Source organism: Botrytis fragariae (genome assembly GCF_013461495.1).
Source record: "Botrytis fragariae strain BVB16 chromosome Unknown tig00000225, whole genome shotgun sequence".
Classification (NCBI taxonomy): Eukaryota; Fungi; Ascomycota; class Leotiomycetes; order Helotiales; family Sclerotiniaceae; genus Botrytis; species Botrytis fragariae.
This window is the reverse complement of record NW_023501002.1, coordinates 839471-855773: the sequence shown is the minus strand read 5'-3', so window position 1 is coordinate 855773 and position 16303 is coordinate 839471. Positions and strand designations below refer to the sequence as shown.

Genomic DNA, 16303 nt, shown 5'->3' with positions numbered 1-16303 from the left:
TACGGGCTAGAATCAACAAATACGAAAGAGTAAGGAAAGCTTAAGCCTAAGTATTTGTAACATCACTACCCAGCCCGGTATCAGACATGGATTAAACTTGATAAGGTGATATTGATCAAATAATCCTACCGTCGCATTGGTATTCAACCCCATTCTTTAGATCCTTCTTCGATACTCATAACCTCCACAACCAACAACATCATTTTTAGATTCCATCGTCGAATCTACTTCTCTCTTTCATTCCTTCTCCTTTCTTCGTTTTTCGTTCTTCTTTCTTGACTTTCTTGCGGAAATGTTCAAGACACAGCGTTCGTTCGCTACAATTAACGCCCCGCTGTTGTACCCTGAAAGATACGGAAGACTAACGCAAAACATATAAAAGTCCCACTTCCAGCAAGACAACCATGTCACAGTCAACAGGGCCTTCTCTGCCAAGGGCACCAGGGAGCTTCTCTCCAATTGTGCAACAGTCCTCGTCGTCTCAAGGACCCCCACTGCGAAGAATTGAGTCCTCATCATCTGAAGATTTACCTCCACCTCCCTCCCTTGGCAGCAGAGTTCGTCCACAATCGCAGAATGCGCCTGCCCCTCCACGTCCTTTTTACGCCCAATCGACCAAGAGCAACTCAAGCACCACCAGCTTACAGAACTTCTCACGGCCAACACTCGCGCAAGTACGAACTGATATCGGTGGTACACCATTGAGGAATGCGTCGCCTCTTACTGCAATAGCTTCGAAATCATCCATCAGTGATTTTAAAGTTCACGGCCGCAAACATTCACAAACTCAAGGTTCTTTCGAAGCTTATTTACCAACTGCCGCATCATCCAATCTGGGAAGCATGTCGAATCTAAACACTGGACTTTCTGCGAGTCACGTAGCTGCTCAGGCTGCTATGCAACACCAAGGGCAGCATGCGCGCCAAAGGTCCCAGACTGTACCAACTCCTCAATTGGATACTTCATCGAATAGCTCTGGAAGCAGAAGACCTTCCAAGGGACCCATTTCACCACCGCTGTTAAGTTTGACGGAAGCTTCAGCTCCCAGGGATACTAGTTTTGGTGGGCAAGGATATCATAATGGATTACTTGGGGCAGGATCGAGTGTCGCTCAAACAGCTGCCAATGTTGTGTTTCCAAAGTCTTCTGGATCATCGCCAGCATTGACACCCACAGAATTTGAGCAACGAAATCTTGCTCATGTTCAAGCACAAGCACAAGCAAAGGCTCAAGCTCAAGCCCAGTTATTACAAGCGCAAGCGCAGTCACAAGCACAAGCTCAAGCCGAAAAACCTGCCAAAACGGAGAAGTCCAAAGTCAAATTGTTTTCGAGACCTGGAAAGATCGGCATAAGTAAGGATAAAGAAGCGAAATCCGGAGGTCTTCCAAGCCCCAGTATGGTTATTCCTATGTATCCAAGACATTAGTAAAACACTCAGCTAATAGTTGTACAGATGCTTCAGGCGCTCCGAGTATGTACAGCATGGCGAATTCTTCTTCGGCGACGATACGACCAGTCGATACATCACAACCAGAGAAAGAAAAAGACAAGGAGAAACATAAACATCATTTCCTGTCGCGGCAGAAACATAAGCTGAGCAGCAAAGACGATCATCATTTGCCATTGTCATCGGCGGCCTCGAATTCCAAACCCGTAGATCCAAGTGCGCCCAGTAGCTTGTATAACTTCAACCTTCCACCGAGTCCAGGCCCCACTTCTACAAGTTTTGCGAAAAGCATGAGTGGCCTAGATCTAAGACATGGAGGAAGGGCATTAAGAGAAAAGAAAAAAGAAGAGAAAAGCGAGACCTTGAGGGAAGGAGAATTATCATATCAAAATAGTAACGAATGGCCTGGGCCATCTAGTCTTGGTTCAGTAGGTGCATCATCATACTTAGGTCCTGCGGGAGCAGGCTATCCTTCTAGCCTTTATGGAGTTGACACAGCGGATTTGGGGAAGTATGGACTGAATAACATGGGAGCAGACGATGCATGGCCATTTTTGAAAGCAAAACTACTAGTCATATTCGAGGGCGAAGACTTAAGGTTGTGTGTGGAAGATCTCAATCGTCTAGTCACGTAAGTATTTATCAGCCCCTTGAAATTGTCCAATTTTCTAACAACAATCTAGTACCCATATTCAACGCTGTATACAAAAAAGATGCCCAAATCATGTTATAGAGGACTTGCAAGAGTTACTCGAAACAGGCTTCAGATCTCTTGACCAAACTTTGCGCCGAACCCCTGATGAACGCCTCATACCACACCTTGTAGAAATGTGGCTCTTTACTTTCACAACCGTCCTTCCTTACATGCAAGCCGTTTTTCTCCCGCTCGATCTCGAATTTTCTGGCCACGGACCCCTCATGTCACCAGAAGTAGCGCGCGAGACCTGGGGCGTCATCTCTTCATCTCAGTCCAACTCCTCTTCCAATATTCCTGCAGGTCGCGCTCTCGAAGTGCGCAAAATAGTACTTATAGCATACCGCGACACAGTAATCATTCCTCGTTACGAAACACTGAAAGGATTATTCTCTCGCCTCTCCCTCGATTCTATCAGTCTCAGCCTTCCAAACTCGGATATAAGATCCCCAAGTCCAGATAGTCAAGGAAGACCAGGAACAGCCATTAGTTTAGATCCGAGTCATGGATCTTATTCATCTCAAAATACCACGCTTTTAGGAGGCGGAAGTTCAGCGGGTGATAATTCTGGTTCACGTTCTCGAGCAATCTCGAATGTCAGTTATGGATCCGAACATTCTGCAGGTGGAGGTCTTGGTATTTCCGGAATGCCGCCTCCTCCAAGACCATTCACACCAAGTAGTACCCATCCAGCATTGACCTATGGATTGAGTGCGCGAGAAAGAAGACAGGCAAATGTAGAAGATTCGTCTAAGAAACTTACAGAAGCTGTGGGTAGAATGTTACAATGTGTGAGTGTGCTTAGTAGTGTGGGTATACGAGCGGGCAATGATTTAAGTCAGGAGAAGATGGAAGACTTGGGACGGGGTCTTAAGTTGAATTGGCTAGGGAGAGGAAGGACGGGGAGAAATAGGAGGGGGTTGGTGGGTGGGAGAGTGGGGCAACCGGGGGCGAATTTGTGATAAGTTATGAGTGTGCACAAGGAGGGTTTCAAGGCTACCTGGTGTTTGGTTCTCTCCTTTTTGGGTTGGTCATGATTGATGGATTGATGGGTAGGTCGGTATCTAGGTAAATACAGGATTTTTGAATTAGGTGTCTGGTGGGATCATGTCTTCTGGCATTGGAATCGGTCCCGGTATTGGTGGTTATGGGGGGTCACTATTTTAATTGCAATTTTCCATTGCTCTTATGGAAGATGGGTGCGAGACTGCACTCTCTAAATGGTTCGGCTGGCCTGCTTTGTTCATAGTTTGAATGGTGCGATTGAGTCTGGACTGTAAAATATGTTATTGGGAGGATACGATGGAACATGTGTATATATATGTATGAACATGATGAATTGAAAAATGAGAAAAATTGTATAGAAACTGATATTTTGCAGGAATTTGATGGGCTTGAGCGGTGTTTCAATACTTGCCCTTACATTTGCTGTGAATAGGTTGATAGCTTTGGGGATATTGAAAGAGATAAAAACACGCACCACCGGTGTTGTGACGTTCTATCCCCGCTCAGTTCAAAGCGATCTTGTCATCTTGAGCATTGATCATGCAATTGTTAATCCTCAAGCTCCCCCATAACCCCTGAGCCAACCTCAACTCTACTCAACTCCCAAATCCAAACGTTCAAACCATCAAATAACCTCCTCCATCCTTCCTCCCGCTTTCTCTTAACTTGCCTCATCCCGTCTTGCCTTCCCCTCTCCCCTCTCCCTTTTCCCGCACTCCTATCAACTCGCCAACTAAGCAAGCCCCTTCCCTCTCTCGACCCGGTTGTTTCAGAAATCCATACCTCTCAATTCCACTCCTGGAAAGAGTCCAAAAGACATTCAAATAACAACATTTCCTCCTTCATCCCGTTAATTTCTCCCCAACACAGTACCAACCAGCACAAATAATCAAGGGGCGAGCGATATCCGAGCCCGTACCAGGAGGTCCAGGAGAAGCGAGTAAGTGAGTGATAGCGGAAGTACAGCACGGAAGAGCTCGAGCATGCGATCTTTTTCTTCAAGTTTGAGATGCCCTTCTACTCATTTTCATCCAGGGCGCTGAGTGTTGTAGCGGCTTCGCGTTTTTACTCATTCGCATTGATCACATTTTAAATCTACTATGTTAATTTACTGAAATCCGGAAACGACCCGATTTCTCGTCGCCTAGTAGTAAACTTTCTCGTCATGATGTGGAGAATGTGAAGAATCCGTATGAATATACATGAGCAGAGCCTCTCTTATTTGAGAACATCTTGTGGGGCAATCTCAGATTACATGAGGAAGAAGAATATTTCTTGGACATATACCTGCTGAAGCCATCAGTGACTACTGGTAAACTATTCTCATTTGTAGCATGGTTGTCGGTTGAGGAGGGCGGTGGTCTATACTTGTTTAGTCGGATTATTGTGTATGATATTTTAGTGAATATGAGAACTGGAGAGATACTCAGGCTAGTGGCTTTCATGAACAATTTCAATGAGTACCCTCCTTTCAGATATTATTTCATCCAATAGATATCAAACGTAAATCATTTCGTGTTAACTTTGAAGGTATTTTGATTACTTGTTCATTCATCTTTCTAGTGTTTTATCATCACACTATACTATACTCCTTCCGAGTCTGTCATTGCACACTGGTCTCTTGTCTGACTTCTACACCATTTTATCACATTTGAGCTTCATTTCCATTCAATCACCTCGACTCTCTTCTCCGGCTCCACCCCTTTCTCCATCCACATACCACCTTGTTCATCTTTCCGTTTTCCAGCCCTCTCTCCCAGCTCCCCCTTCCAACAATTCACTTCGCTTCCAACCGCCTGCTCAAGTATCCATATTCTCCCACTACCCCCAAAACCCCAAGCCACGGGTATAGCATAGCAAAAAAAACAAAAAAATGCATCGCGACGTTTCCCGCCGCCTCTTGCATAGAAAAACACCCGACCCTCACACTAAAAATGTGAATAGTATACAAGGAATATTACCACCAAAACTAATGACAATCCCATTCCATTCCCATACCGTAGCCCAATATCCCATCCCAAAGAACCAAAATTTCGCCATTCTCCCTTTAGTAAAACGAAGCGTAAAAGAGATTCGGCAACACGCCAAGTACGTATGTAAAAGAGTTATGTAGGAACTGTTCTGTACGCCAACGCTTGTTAATATAGACTTGGTGCATTTCCCCACTGGTGAAAAGGCATGAAAATGAATGATAAATAATATGACAGACTGACAGCTTCCTCATGAAGCTTATGATTGACTGAAAAGCCAGAATGTAGTTTGGATGGTTGATTTATGTTGTCGGATGGAAGTATAGTCTCGGTGAGAATTCGCGAACCTCTGGTGACCACTCTCCTTCTAAAAATGTTCAGAGGTTGATTTGGTTTGATACGATTACAGTATGCTTCGTTGGGCTTTGGCAAATTTTTCAAACGGGATTTCCTTTTTGTCTCTTCGTTATGCGTGGACTAGGTTTGACGTTGTTTTTGCCTGTGCCATTGGCTTGTCCATCTTCTTCGGCCTTGACTGTACTTGGTCTTCTTCGTTTGTTACTCGCATTGGGACTTGTGTTTGCGCTTGGACCACTTGACGTAGTTCCATGCTGACTCTGTTGGAGCTGCATGCCTGGAGCTTGGGCTGGACTACCCATCATATGAGGTGATCCTTCTGGTATTTGTAAGTGTGCAGCTGCAGGAGAGGCACCAATCGGGAAATTAACCATTGCCGGTGTTCGTGGACCCGAGGGGTTTTGAGGACCACCGTTTGCTCCATTGCTATTCACTTGGGCCATGTATGCATCTATGGCTTTGTAGGGCGTAAGTGTTGGGTTTGTTTGCAAATAGCTCATTAAAGGATTCATTTGGGCCAAAACCTCATTCATCTAGGAATGTTAGAAAAATGGCGTGCCTAGGGTTTAGATTGAACATACCTCAAGAAATCGAAACACCATAGGTGTGATTCCAGTGTATTGAGTCAGTTTCGTGTCTGGTAGGTCGAAATCAGGAGGAGGATTTGGTGGAGATTTCATCATCTTTTGTTTCTTTTTGTTCATTTCAGGTGATGGTTTGCCATCAGGTCCATTGTTCATGGATTTCCAATCTTTTACCCAATTGTGAATTGGCCTTGCTCTGTCTATAGCCATGCTACGGGGAACATACTCCTGATGACTACGAGTCTCGAAATCGAGTAGCTCGAGCTTTTGATCCCCATCAAAATGAGCGCGAAGTATGCCATTTGAGACCAGCTAAATTCACTTAGTACAAAAACCTAAAACTTCATGGGATCAAACAATGACTTACGTGAGAGCCATCCTCAAACCAATAGACAAAACTCGAGTTTTGACTTTCAATGTAATGACCATTTAGCGGCAATTCCTTTTCAGTCCCTTTCTCAAAAATCATCTGCATGTTTGTAACACCACTTTCGAAATGGGTATGAAAGTATCTCGGCATCGCAGGTGATGTTATCTCGTACTGTTTCTCACGGACATTATCTTGAGGATTGTATGAATATGTGGAATAGCGTAGAACCCCGCCTCGGGAGAAGAATCTCTCCGCAAAGCTTCCCCAATATGCCAAGTCGTCCTTTTCTTTCATGGACTCGGCATTCAGCCGAGAAACGCCAGTCGCCTCATAAAAGCCTACCGGCTTGACAACCTTGCAAAAACCACCGAGATGGTCACTGAATTGTACCAATCGCATCAGGCATTGTCCCTTTAACTTCTCTCCTTGTCTAGTCTGCTGCTGCTGCTGTTGTTGTAGCATTGCGGCAGCGTGCTGTTGTTGTTGCTGCTGCTGCAGAGCACCCGTTGGTTGCTGAGCTTGGGCTTGCTGGGCTTGAGCTTGCTGGGCTTGAGCTTGTTGAGCTTGAGCCTGAATGGCTGCTTGGATAGCGGCCGGCGGTTGTGCTTGAGGTTGAGGTGTTGAGGCCGATTGAGGTGGCTGATTCTGAACCTGGGATTGGTTTTGGTTCTGTTGTTGGGATACAGCAGCGGCCGCCTGAGCCTGCGCTTGGGCTTGGGCCTGAGCTTGTTGGGCTTGAACCGCTTGAGCCTGAGCATGAGCTTGCTGCTGCTGCTGCTGTTGTTGTTGTTGCTGTTGTTGTTGTTGTTGGTGCTGTTGTTGTTGTTGTTGCTGTTGCTGCTGCTGCTGTTGTTGTTGTTGTTGTTGCGCAATGTGCAGTTGTTGCATTTGCTGGGCAGTCATCTGGGGATGTCCTGCTTGGCCATTCGGTCCATGATTTTGAGCATTTTGTTGATGCATTGCGAGCATCATCTGTTGAGTCTAACACATTAAAGTGTTAGTATATGAGTTGTAGGATTTGTGAATCACCCTTACCTGCTGATGTGCTTGTTGTTGATTAACGTTGTCTTGAGCCATCTGTTGTTGCTGGGCAAGATGTTGTGGTAGATTTACCGGGCGAGCCATTCCGGGGGTACCATGTCGCATTGCGAATTGAGCATTCATTTGATTTGGGTTCATTCCATGCATATTCACGGGCATTCCGTTTGGCATTCCACCACCGCTGTATTGCTGTTGTAGTTGGAGCTGGCGCTGCCTGGCTGCTTGTTGTTGTAACATTTGATGATGCATTAACTGCGGGTTTGCGTTCACTGGAAAGGATCATCGTTAGCATAACGAGGCGCTGAGGATAAGGTGCAGAGCACGACTTTGAAGCATCTATACAAAACACTGGAGAGAAAAGAAAACAGGTGATAGGAGGTCCGACTTACTCATCTGTTGTTGTTGTTGCTGCTGTTGGAACATTGCCGCTTGCGCCTGTTGATTTGGGTTCAAATGTTGTAAAGCATGTGCATTTGGTCCAGCACCAGGTGGCATACCAGCCATCATAGCACCAGCTTGAGTGACTTGAGGACCACCTGGACCAGAAACTCCCATGTGCATTTGTTGAGGCATACCTGGACCTGGTTGTCCTTGCTGACCCTGAGCATGAGGCATTCCCGCCATATGGCCTTGAGGAACGCCCTGATGTTGAAGTCCTGGATATGGTGAGTGTTGTTGTTGCAAACTCGTCATCATCTTGTTTAAGGTCGATTATCCACTGAATGTGGATATCGAACAATACGGATTAAGCAAGTAACATGCGCCTCGAGCCACAATTTCCACCTCCGCCGTTGTTCAATAGAACTATGTCTGCCACGATCTTCTGCTCGATTCACTCCACGGCCGAATGGATTCCTTCAATTGTCTCCTCGAATCTATGTCGTTGTCGTGGGGTGTTGAATACAATGTCGTCGCGAGTAATGAACAAACCAAACCCCGATCGCGCACGATAATCACACTAAAGTGGGTACTCTTTCTGAACCGCGAATGGTGTCGGGATTTCGAAATTCGAAAACAACAATATCACGACGAGTCGAGGTAATTTTGTGCAAATAATTATAGGGAAGTTTGATCGGTTGATGAGTACCCGTAATGAAAGTGCGACGATCAATGGCGTCTGGAAAAAGCCGCCGACAAGGCAAATAAATGATAAAAGATGTCAGGTAAAAGCCGTGTTTTTTGCCCCGTCCTGCCTTCAACCTCGCCGATATGTAATTCTTGGGAGAGACGGTAAATAGAATAATGAACAATGATTAATTAATTACTTTGGAACCACTACTATCTCTGAATGGTAGGGAAGGAGGTGAATTGCGCGAAGTTATAAAATGCAAAAGGAGAATCCGGGGGGATGAATAACCCTATACCTTCTGGGCCTTGCTTTTAGGAATCCTTGTGAAGTTGCGTGTGTGGTGTGGTGGTTGAGATAATTGTGATTCTGTGGTTCAGGTCGAGAAAGAGGACCCTGTCACGATGGGAATTTTGGGGGGGGGATCTAAGAGAAGACTGGTACAAGAAACTCCGATTATGTTATTGTGTGTGTGTACACTCTTCCGTAGCAGCTATGTATGTAGGTGAGGAGGAAGGTCCTAAGTATAGATGTCAGGGTGAGGTGTAGAGACCAGTTACGCAGTATGCTTCTGGTGTGTAGTGTATGACTGGAGGAAAAGGTGGGGAGGAGAAGGCATGACCCAATCATAGAAGAGGAGGATGAGATGGATAGCAAAGGTCACCGTACAGCATTTGTGTATTTTGATAATAGACTGCAAAGTCGAAAAAACACGTGGGATGTCAATGGATTAGGAGGTAGGCATATGAATCAACTATACGTATGTCTCAAGAAGAATCACGAGAAAGCCGATTCGGAGCGATCTCATGGATGATTACTTTGCAGACCTCGGAGCTGAATTTTGAAAAATGTATCAGATCTACTGGCACTTATTATTAGGTACGGGAAGATGAACAACAGCGAGTGGTCTCCGGGGCAAAGTTGATGCCATTGTAAAGTGTAGTAGTCATGTTGCTCTCTGCAGTTCGAGTACTTTGCAGAACAATAATCATTGTCGACCACCTTCGGTCAGTACTTACCTACCGGTATACATTTCACTTCGTCTGCTAACGTATGTCCCCTTGATTTTCCTCTCTTCTCTACGCATCTTTTTCGTTTGATCGCATGTAACCTACTCGATACGTTCAATTGCACATTTGACCGAAACGAGACACCGTACGCAAGAACTTTCTTCCTTTTCTCCTTGATATCAATCAGCTGGTTCCCACGTGCCAGCCGAAGAAAAAAGGTGGCAGGATTACAGCATACGACACTTCTTGTCTAAGCCGAGTGAAGAGTAGCTTCGCGTCATGTGATATGCACGCTAGAGCAATCCTAGTGCCATATCGGACATTCGCTTAAGAAAAGCTTTGACATCTCCAATATAAAAATTTATCTTCGATCGCGAAAGCTTCAAATTTTCTTTCCTCATATAACTTTTTCTATCTTCTATACATGACCTCCAGCAATTTTAAGATCACATCTTCATGATGATTCTCATTATCGCAATGGTCGCACATACATGATGGGCGTCAAACTCACTTAATAATGGTATGTCGGAATCCTTTCTCTTCTCTTTCGCATACCCCTCCAAATCTAATGATGACAATTTCAATCGATACTTCTTTTCCCAAATTAATCGACCATGATTAAAATTACGCTGTTCGAGAGATACCCACGGGTTGATCTTGTTACTTGCCAGTACATGTTGTCTGAAAGATTCTTCTTTCCACCCTACATTTGTTCGTCGTGGTGTCAGGAATGATTCACTGACCACCAAACAGATTTTTTCTCTTTCTAGCTTCCTTTTTTCTACGCGTAACGGATCGACATGCGCCAATGCAACATCAACAATCGCCGCACTCTTCTGCTGCGCAACCATGCGGCTCAAGATTCCGGGATTATGTTGTCATGGTTTAACGGCAATGCTTACAAGCATGCATGATACAATATGATTAATGCCGCAGCAAACCTTTTCGCGACGCAATTGCTATCTCATTTTGACGAACTAACAAACAGCACATTATTCTGCTTACACTCATCAAAGGTTAGTCTTGATCAATTTTTACACTTACACTTTCCCCCACGCTTCACTATGATGAAACACATACCACATTCGCAGTTTTCACTCGAGTCCTCGCCTTAGAACCTAAATAGAGGACAGATGAGGGTATATCTTCCTTGGATGTCTGATCAAAGCAATCAATCTATCATTTTATCACCGCAATATTTTGATGAACCCAAAGCTAACATTGCTTCAAAGACAGGACTCTTCTACACTTTATTGCATCGATTGGAACATTGGCACAGCCCTTGTATATATAGAATACACGAAATAATATAATGTTTATCAGCAATACAATCCGTTTCAATGTGCTCACCATGGCGCATACGCGCATCCTTTACCCTCTGCATCTTATAACACTTCCCAAACACTCTGGCCCTTACCCCCTTTCCCATCGTGGATCGGTTCAACCTGTGGTATAGGCCTATTTTTGGAGGAAGAAGATTGATTTTTCGTCCGATTACTCACCGAGGTATCTTGAATCCTTTCGGGGGTTGTGGATATTTTGGTCCATATCTTTTGGCCGACATACTTTGTTGCTCAGCGCAACTGTTAATAATTGCCATCAATCGCGACCTTCAATAATAAAAATACATAATCTCTGAACCACAACTCTCACTCTGAACTTGCCGTGACCAATTATGTGATGCACCTTGATTGAAAATTCCCTGCGATATAGATTGCTAACTCACCTTTCCATCCTCACCGTCCTCTACCACCAGAACTCGTGTGATGATTCAATTCGGCATTATAAAGTTAGCCCGTATGCTCTATGAACAATGGCGCTGTCATATGATCAAACATTGTCGTACACATCACCACTCTTAATCGAATTTTGCGAACCATAAAATGCGTCCAGGGATGTCGATTTCACTCTGGCCATAATTCCTCTCAGTTGAACTTCACATGAATATACGTATCTCCCCTACATAAGATTTTACTGAGCACAATATAAAGGAAAGGGACGCATTTTGAATACCCCAAAGAGTAGCTCTTCGATTTGTTTTTTGTCTTTATGCTCGCCCCCTATGAAACTGTAACTTCTCATCCATGTGAATGCAGATAGGAATCCAAATCTCCGCTTAAACCAATGCACCTCTTCCTCCAACTCTCAACAATGCAATCTTTTGCTCAGGACTAATTTTCACTTCCGGTAACTTCTTTCCCTTGCCCTCCTCCGGCAAACTCAAGAATCCAATGCCTGCCAAATAAGCAAGATAATTGCCCATGATGTTCTCGTCCAAATAACCACCTGCGCTTAAATCCTCACCCGTGAATTCTGCATCTGCTTTAAGTGACGCAGCGGCATTGACATCATCCATCTCTGGAGCAATGGTGTCAGCTGGAAGATCCGATGTAGCGAAATGGTAAAGAGGCATAAGTGCATGTTGTTCCTTCTCTGGATTGGTGTTTGCGGCGTATTCAACGAGTTTTTGACTCCAGACTGCATATTCGACTTCAGGGGCCTTATAACCATATGTTTCAAGTGTGGATAAGTATTGAGAGAATGTTAGTCTAGGATGACTTGTGACCTGGGCGACACCAAGTGGTGTTTTAGCCGGGTGAAGGGCGCAAGCTATAACGACGCGCGCGACGTGGTTGACAGGGACTTGATTAACTGTGTTGGAGATACGTGGACGGCAGGCGAGCTGAATACAACCTTTCGCCATACGGATTAGGAAGTCATCCGTGTTGGTTACGCCGGAGGTCTTATCACCAGTAATATAACCTGGTCGAACAACTGTGCCGCGGAGACCGCGGGAGCCGGCTGTGCGGACGAGATATTCGGCTACCCATTTTGATTGACCATAGCCTGTTCCGAGACCCTTTGCTGAACCGGAAAGATCGTCTTCTTCGGAGACAGCGACACCGGATCTTGATTGTTGGACGAAGTGGTCTGTGTCAAGGACAGAGGTAGATGAGACGAAGGAGAGACGTTTGGGAATACCAGTTGCGCAAAGGGAAAGAATGTCGAGAGTTCCCTTCACGTTTGCAGGCTTGAGATTTTGATATGGGTAGACCCAATGGACTTGGGCTCCATTATGAATGATAACATTTGCGGTCTCGGAGACAGTCTTCCAGTCTTCCGGGGAGAGACCTAGTTGGGGCTCCCCGAGGTTACCGACGACGCAGGAGATACGTGATGCCCAAGAAGGATCCCAAACTCCGTAGGCTTGGCAAGTTTGAATGACACGATCGAGAGCTGCCTTAGAATCAAGTGCTCGCACGTGAGCAATAACTTTGATAGGCTGAGAGCGGGAGAGGAGATCGCGCATCAGATAGGAACCGAGGAAACCAGTAGCGCCTGTAAGGAAGACGGTAAGAGGTGTGGTTGAAGTGATCTTCTCATCTGCTGAGGGGAATTTTGATGGGAGGGTTTTGGCAAGGGCATGAGCGTCTCCTTCATAATCCTCTGCAACTTCTACTTCTTCCTTCACATCGCCATCAGATGATGATCTACGTGCGATTTCTGCGGCGAATCCTTTCAATGTTGGGTTTCGGAATATGACGCTCATGTTGATGTTAATACCGGTCCACTTTTTATTGACCTTGAAGAGCATTTGTTGCGCCAAGATACTGTGGCCTCCAATATCGAAGAATGAATCATCAGGATTGATTGTTCTTTCATCGATAGTAGGAATCAATGATCCCCAGATGGCTGCAACCTCTTTCTCACTATCTGAAAGCTCGGAATATGCACCAACAGGTCTTGCTGCCTGTAATTGTGCAGCATCTGGAAATGGAAGCGCAGGCTTATCCTTTTTTCCATTTGGATTAAGAGGAAACTTCTCCAAAGGAATGATAACTTCTGGAATGGCGTAGGATGGCAGTTTAGTCTTGAGATACTTCTTGATATCTTCACCGAGAGGCCAAAATCTTCGAAGTCTTCCTTGGATTCCTTCACCACCGGAAGTATCATCCTCGAGACCTAATTGCTCTAACCATTGCGCCCACTTTTGCATATCAGGTACGATATAGCTGACAAGTGTTTGTTCTTCATCCTTATTTCTTCTGACCAATGTGACATTATCCATAACCATGACATGATCTGAGAGGTATTTGTCGATTTCACCAAGTTCGATTCTGAAGCCACGAATCTTGACCTGATCATCTGCACGACCAACACATTCTACGTCGCCAGTTTGAGTATATCGGCCCAAATCACCTGATCGATACATTCGATCTCTTGGACCCTTATAAAATTCTCTCCAAGGTTCTTCAGATAAGGATTTTGCGTTCTTTGCATCTTCCTCGGCCCACTTGGAGTTATCAACAAACCAACTGTCGACAAATTTGGCCTTGTTGAGTTCATCACTTCCAAGATAACCTTCAGCAAGTCCAGCAGCTCGAACGTAAATCTCGCCAATCTCTCCAATTTCACAGATGCGGTTTCGATTTTCGCGATCAACGATGAGTAATTGCACGTCCTTCATTCCCTTGCCAGCTGGAATCACATTTCCCATATTCTCTAAATATTGTGGATCCGAAGCTCGACTTGGGATCTCGTAGTAACTGACTGCACGCTGCGTTTCAGTTGTTCCGTACATGTTCACAATGAACACATTTGGTGCCAATTTCTGAAGTGCCTTACAATCTCTCTTGATCAGAATATCTCCGACGAAAAAGGAGTGATGAAGAGCGGGAAATTCAGCGCTAGCCCCACCCACTAAAATTTGACCCATTGCGGGTGTCAAATGAGTAACGGTGGCACCGTGCTCTCTCATCCATTCAGCCAATCTTTCATGTTGAATATCATCCTTGGATGGAACCAGTAATTGAGCACCAAGGAAGAGAGGTGTGAAGATATCTCTTTGAATAGGATCATGAGCAATTCCACTTAACATTGTGAACTTGTCATTCTTGGACAAGCCAAATCTCTCAGCCATCCAGTCAAAGTAATATGCAAGAGAGTAATGTCTTCCTCGAACGCCCTTGGGACGACCTTCCGAGCCGGAGGTGAATGACAAAGTTGGGGTAGAATCGGGTCCAACAACAACACCAGGACTCTTAGCCTTCAAAGATTGTTGGCCTTGGAAGGCATCCTTCCCTTGATCATCTCCACCGACCAAAGTTCCATCGTCCTTCAACTCGAGACCGGGGATGTAGGTCTTTAAATCCAGATTTTCGGCGATGAAATTGCGTACTTTCTCCGTCAACTCTCCGGCTTCTCTGGTAGCTTTGTCGATAACAACCAAAGCTCTTGGTCTTGCGACATCAAGGTAGATGTTTTGGCGATCAGGAGGATATGAAGGGTCAATAACTGAGAATATAGCACCGGCTTTCAAGATACCCATGACAGTGACAACCAAGTCCACACCACGGTAACTATATGACATGACGACTTCATTTCGTTGAACTCCGCTCTCCACCAAATGATGAGCTAGGATATTTGAAGCTTCGTTGATTTGTCGGTAGGTGAATTCTCTCCTTGGGGAAGTAGCCGAGGAAGTTTCCACAACACAAAGTCTATCAGGATGAGCTTCAGCGTTTGCAGTGAAGATATCTTGAATAGCACCACGGAAAGCAGACCAATGAAGGTCTGATGTTGGATCTGGCAATTCGAAGTTTGTTGATGCCATGTTTGTTAGGTTTTCTGGAATGGTGGGGTTTGGAGGGGTAAAAGTTGCGCAAGATTTTAAACAATGCTTGAACTGTTTAGATATGAGAAGGATTTCAACTACCTACGTCAAATCAAAACAGGCTCCAAGTACCGTTTATATGCGTTTCTATCCTCGAACTTTGTATGGTTGAATCAACGTATTCTTGGGGGAGTTGAATCAGTCGTTGAGAGGTTTCCGTGATACTGTTGGGAGTATGAATCACTGGCAAGTTTTGAGAGAAAATCAATCGATGTATCCGGAAAGTGACAGGATGTGTTTGGGGGGGTGAATTGGGAAGTGGCTTGAGAGAAAAGAGAGAAGAAGAATGGGGAAGAAGGATAGAGATCTCTAAAGATCTTCTTCGGCTTTTATACAAAATTCGATTGTATGGAGAAAAGAATTGGGAGTCACACATACATGCATCCATCAATTTTCTGCCACTGCTCCAACACCGAAAAGTTCAGCCGAAGATCAACCCGCATTTTTCACTTCCCAATATGCCAAGTGCAGAAATCTAATTCCGTCATCGGACCATCACGTGGTCATCGTCAATACGTATTGCGCACCTTTCACCCCTGCCATTGAGATCTTCAAAGGAATGGAGAAAGGAGAAAGGAGAAAAGTTAATCCATCCCTTCGCTGTCCCGATAGAGCCAATCAAATGAGACGCGACCCTTGATTTCTGTGGGGGTACATGTTCCACTTTAATTATTGGTCGGTGGCTCAAAATAGACTTGGACTTGGAACCAAGACACATTATTCTTCTCCTATCTAAAATCATTCGAATGTCAAACATCTCCATTCTCGATTCCCGACAACTTTAATACTTTATTTCAATTTCTGTCCTTTCTCCACACTGTCTTCTTTCTTAACTTCTAACATCCGCAAACTTCACTCCCTTGGCAGGTGAATCTGTCCCAGCTAAGACTTTCCTCCCAAGAAAGTCTAGGATTTGAAGAAAGTCCTTCATTGTACGTACTTGCGTTTGATACCCAGTCGGTATACGTCAGCTCACATAGAAGACAACTTTCATCAATCTTTTCGAGTCCAGACTTATCATTCGATTTTTCAATGCGGTCCTAGAAAGCATTGGTCTTCTTATTTAATAGATAATCTTTTTGTC

The 16303-nt window shown here is 44.8% G+C and overlaps 4 protein-coding genes across 4 annotated transcripts; 1 reads left to right on the top strand and 3 right to left on the bottom strand.

The window, feature by feature from the left end:
- Nucleotides 1-404: 404 nt before the first annotated feature.
- Nucleotides 405-3104, top strand: Bfra_011328 (uncharacterized protein; the record flags this gene model as incomplete). Its single annotated transcript, XM_037341656.1, has 3 exons — nt 405-1395; nt 1455-2079; nt 2132-3104. 3 exons carry the CDS (start codon nt 405-407, stop codon nt 3102-3104), a joined length of 2589 nt encoding a protein of 862 aa, XP_037188468.1.
- A 2450-nt stretch (nt 3105-5554) lies between these two features.
- Nucleotides 5555-8165, bottom strand: Bfra_011327 (putative topoisomerase ii-associated protein pat1 protein; the record flags this gene model as incomplete). The annotated part of the gene is made up of 5 exons (XM_037341655.1): nt 5555-6007; nt 6056-6370; nt 6426-7409; nt 7464-7738; nt 7859-8165. 5 exons carry the CDS (start codon nt 8163-8165, stop codon nt 5555-5557), a joined length of 2334 nt encoding a protein of 777 aa, XP_037188467.1.
- Nucleotides 8166-11661: 3496 nt separating this feature from the next.
- Bfra_011326 (putative l-aminoadipate-semialdehyde dehydrogenase large subunit protein) lies at nt 11662-15159 on the bottom strand (the record flags this gene model as incomplete). The annotated part of the gene is made up of 1 exon (XM_037341654.1): nt 11662-15159. One exon carries the CDS (start codon nt 15157-15159, stop codon nt 11662-11664), a length of 3498 nt encoding a protein of 1165 aa, XP_037188466.1.
- A 56-nt stretch (nt 15160-15215) lies between these two features.
- Nucleotides 15216-15603, bottom strand: Bfra_011325 (uncharacterized protein; the record flags this gene model as incomplete). Its single annotated transcript, XM_037341653.1, has 3 exons — nt 15216-15231; nt 15385-15545; nt 15598-15603. 3 exons carry the CDS (start codon nt 15601-15603, stop codon nt 15216-15218), a joined length of 183 nt encoding a protein of 60 aa, XP_037188465.1.
- Nucleotides 15604-16303: the final 700 nt, after the last annotated feature.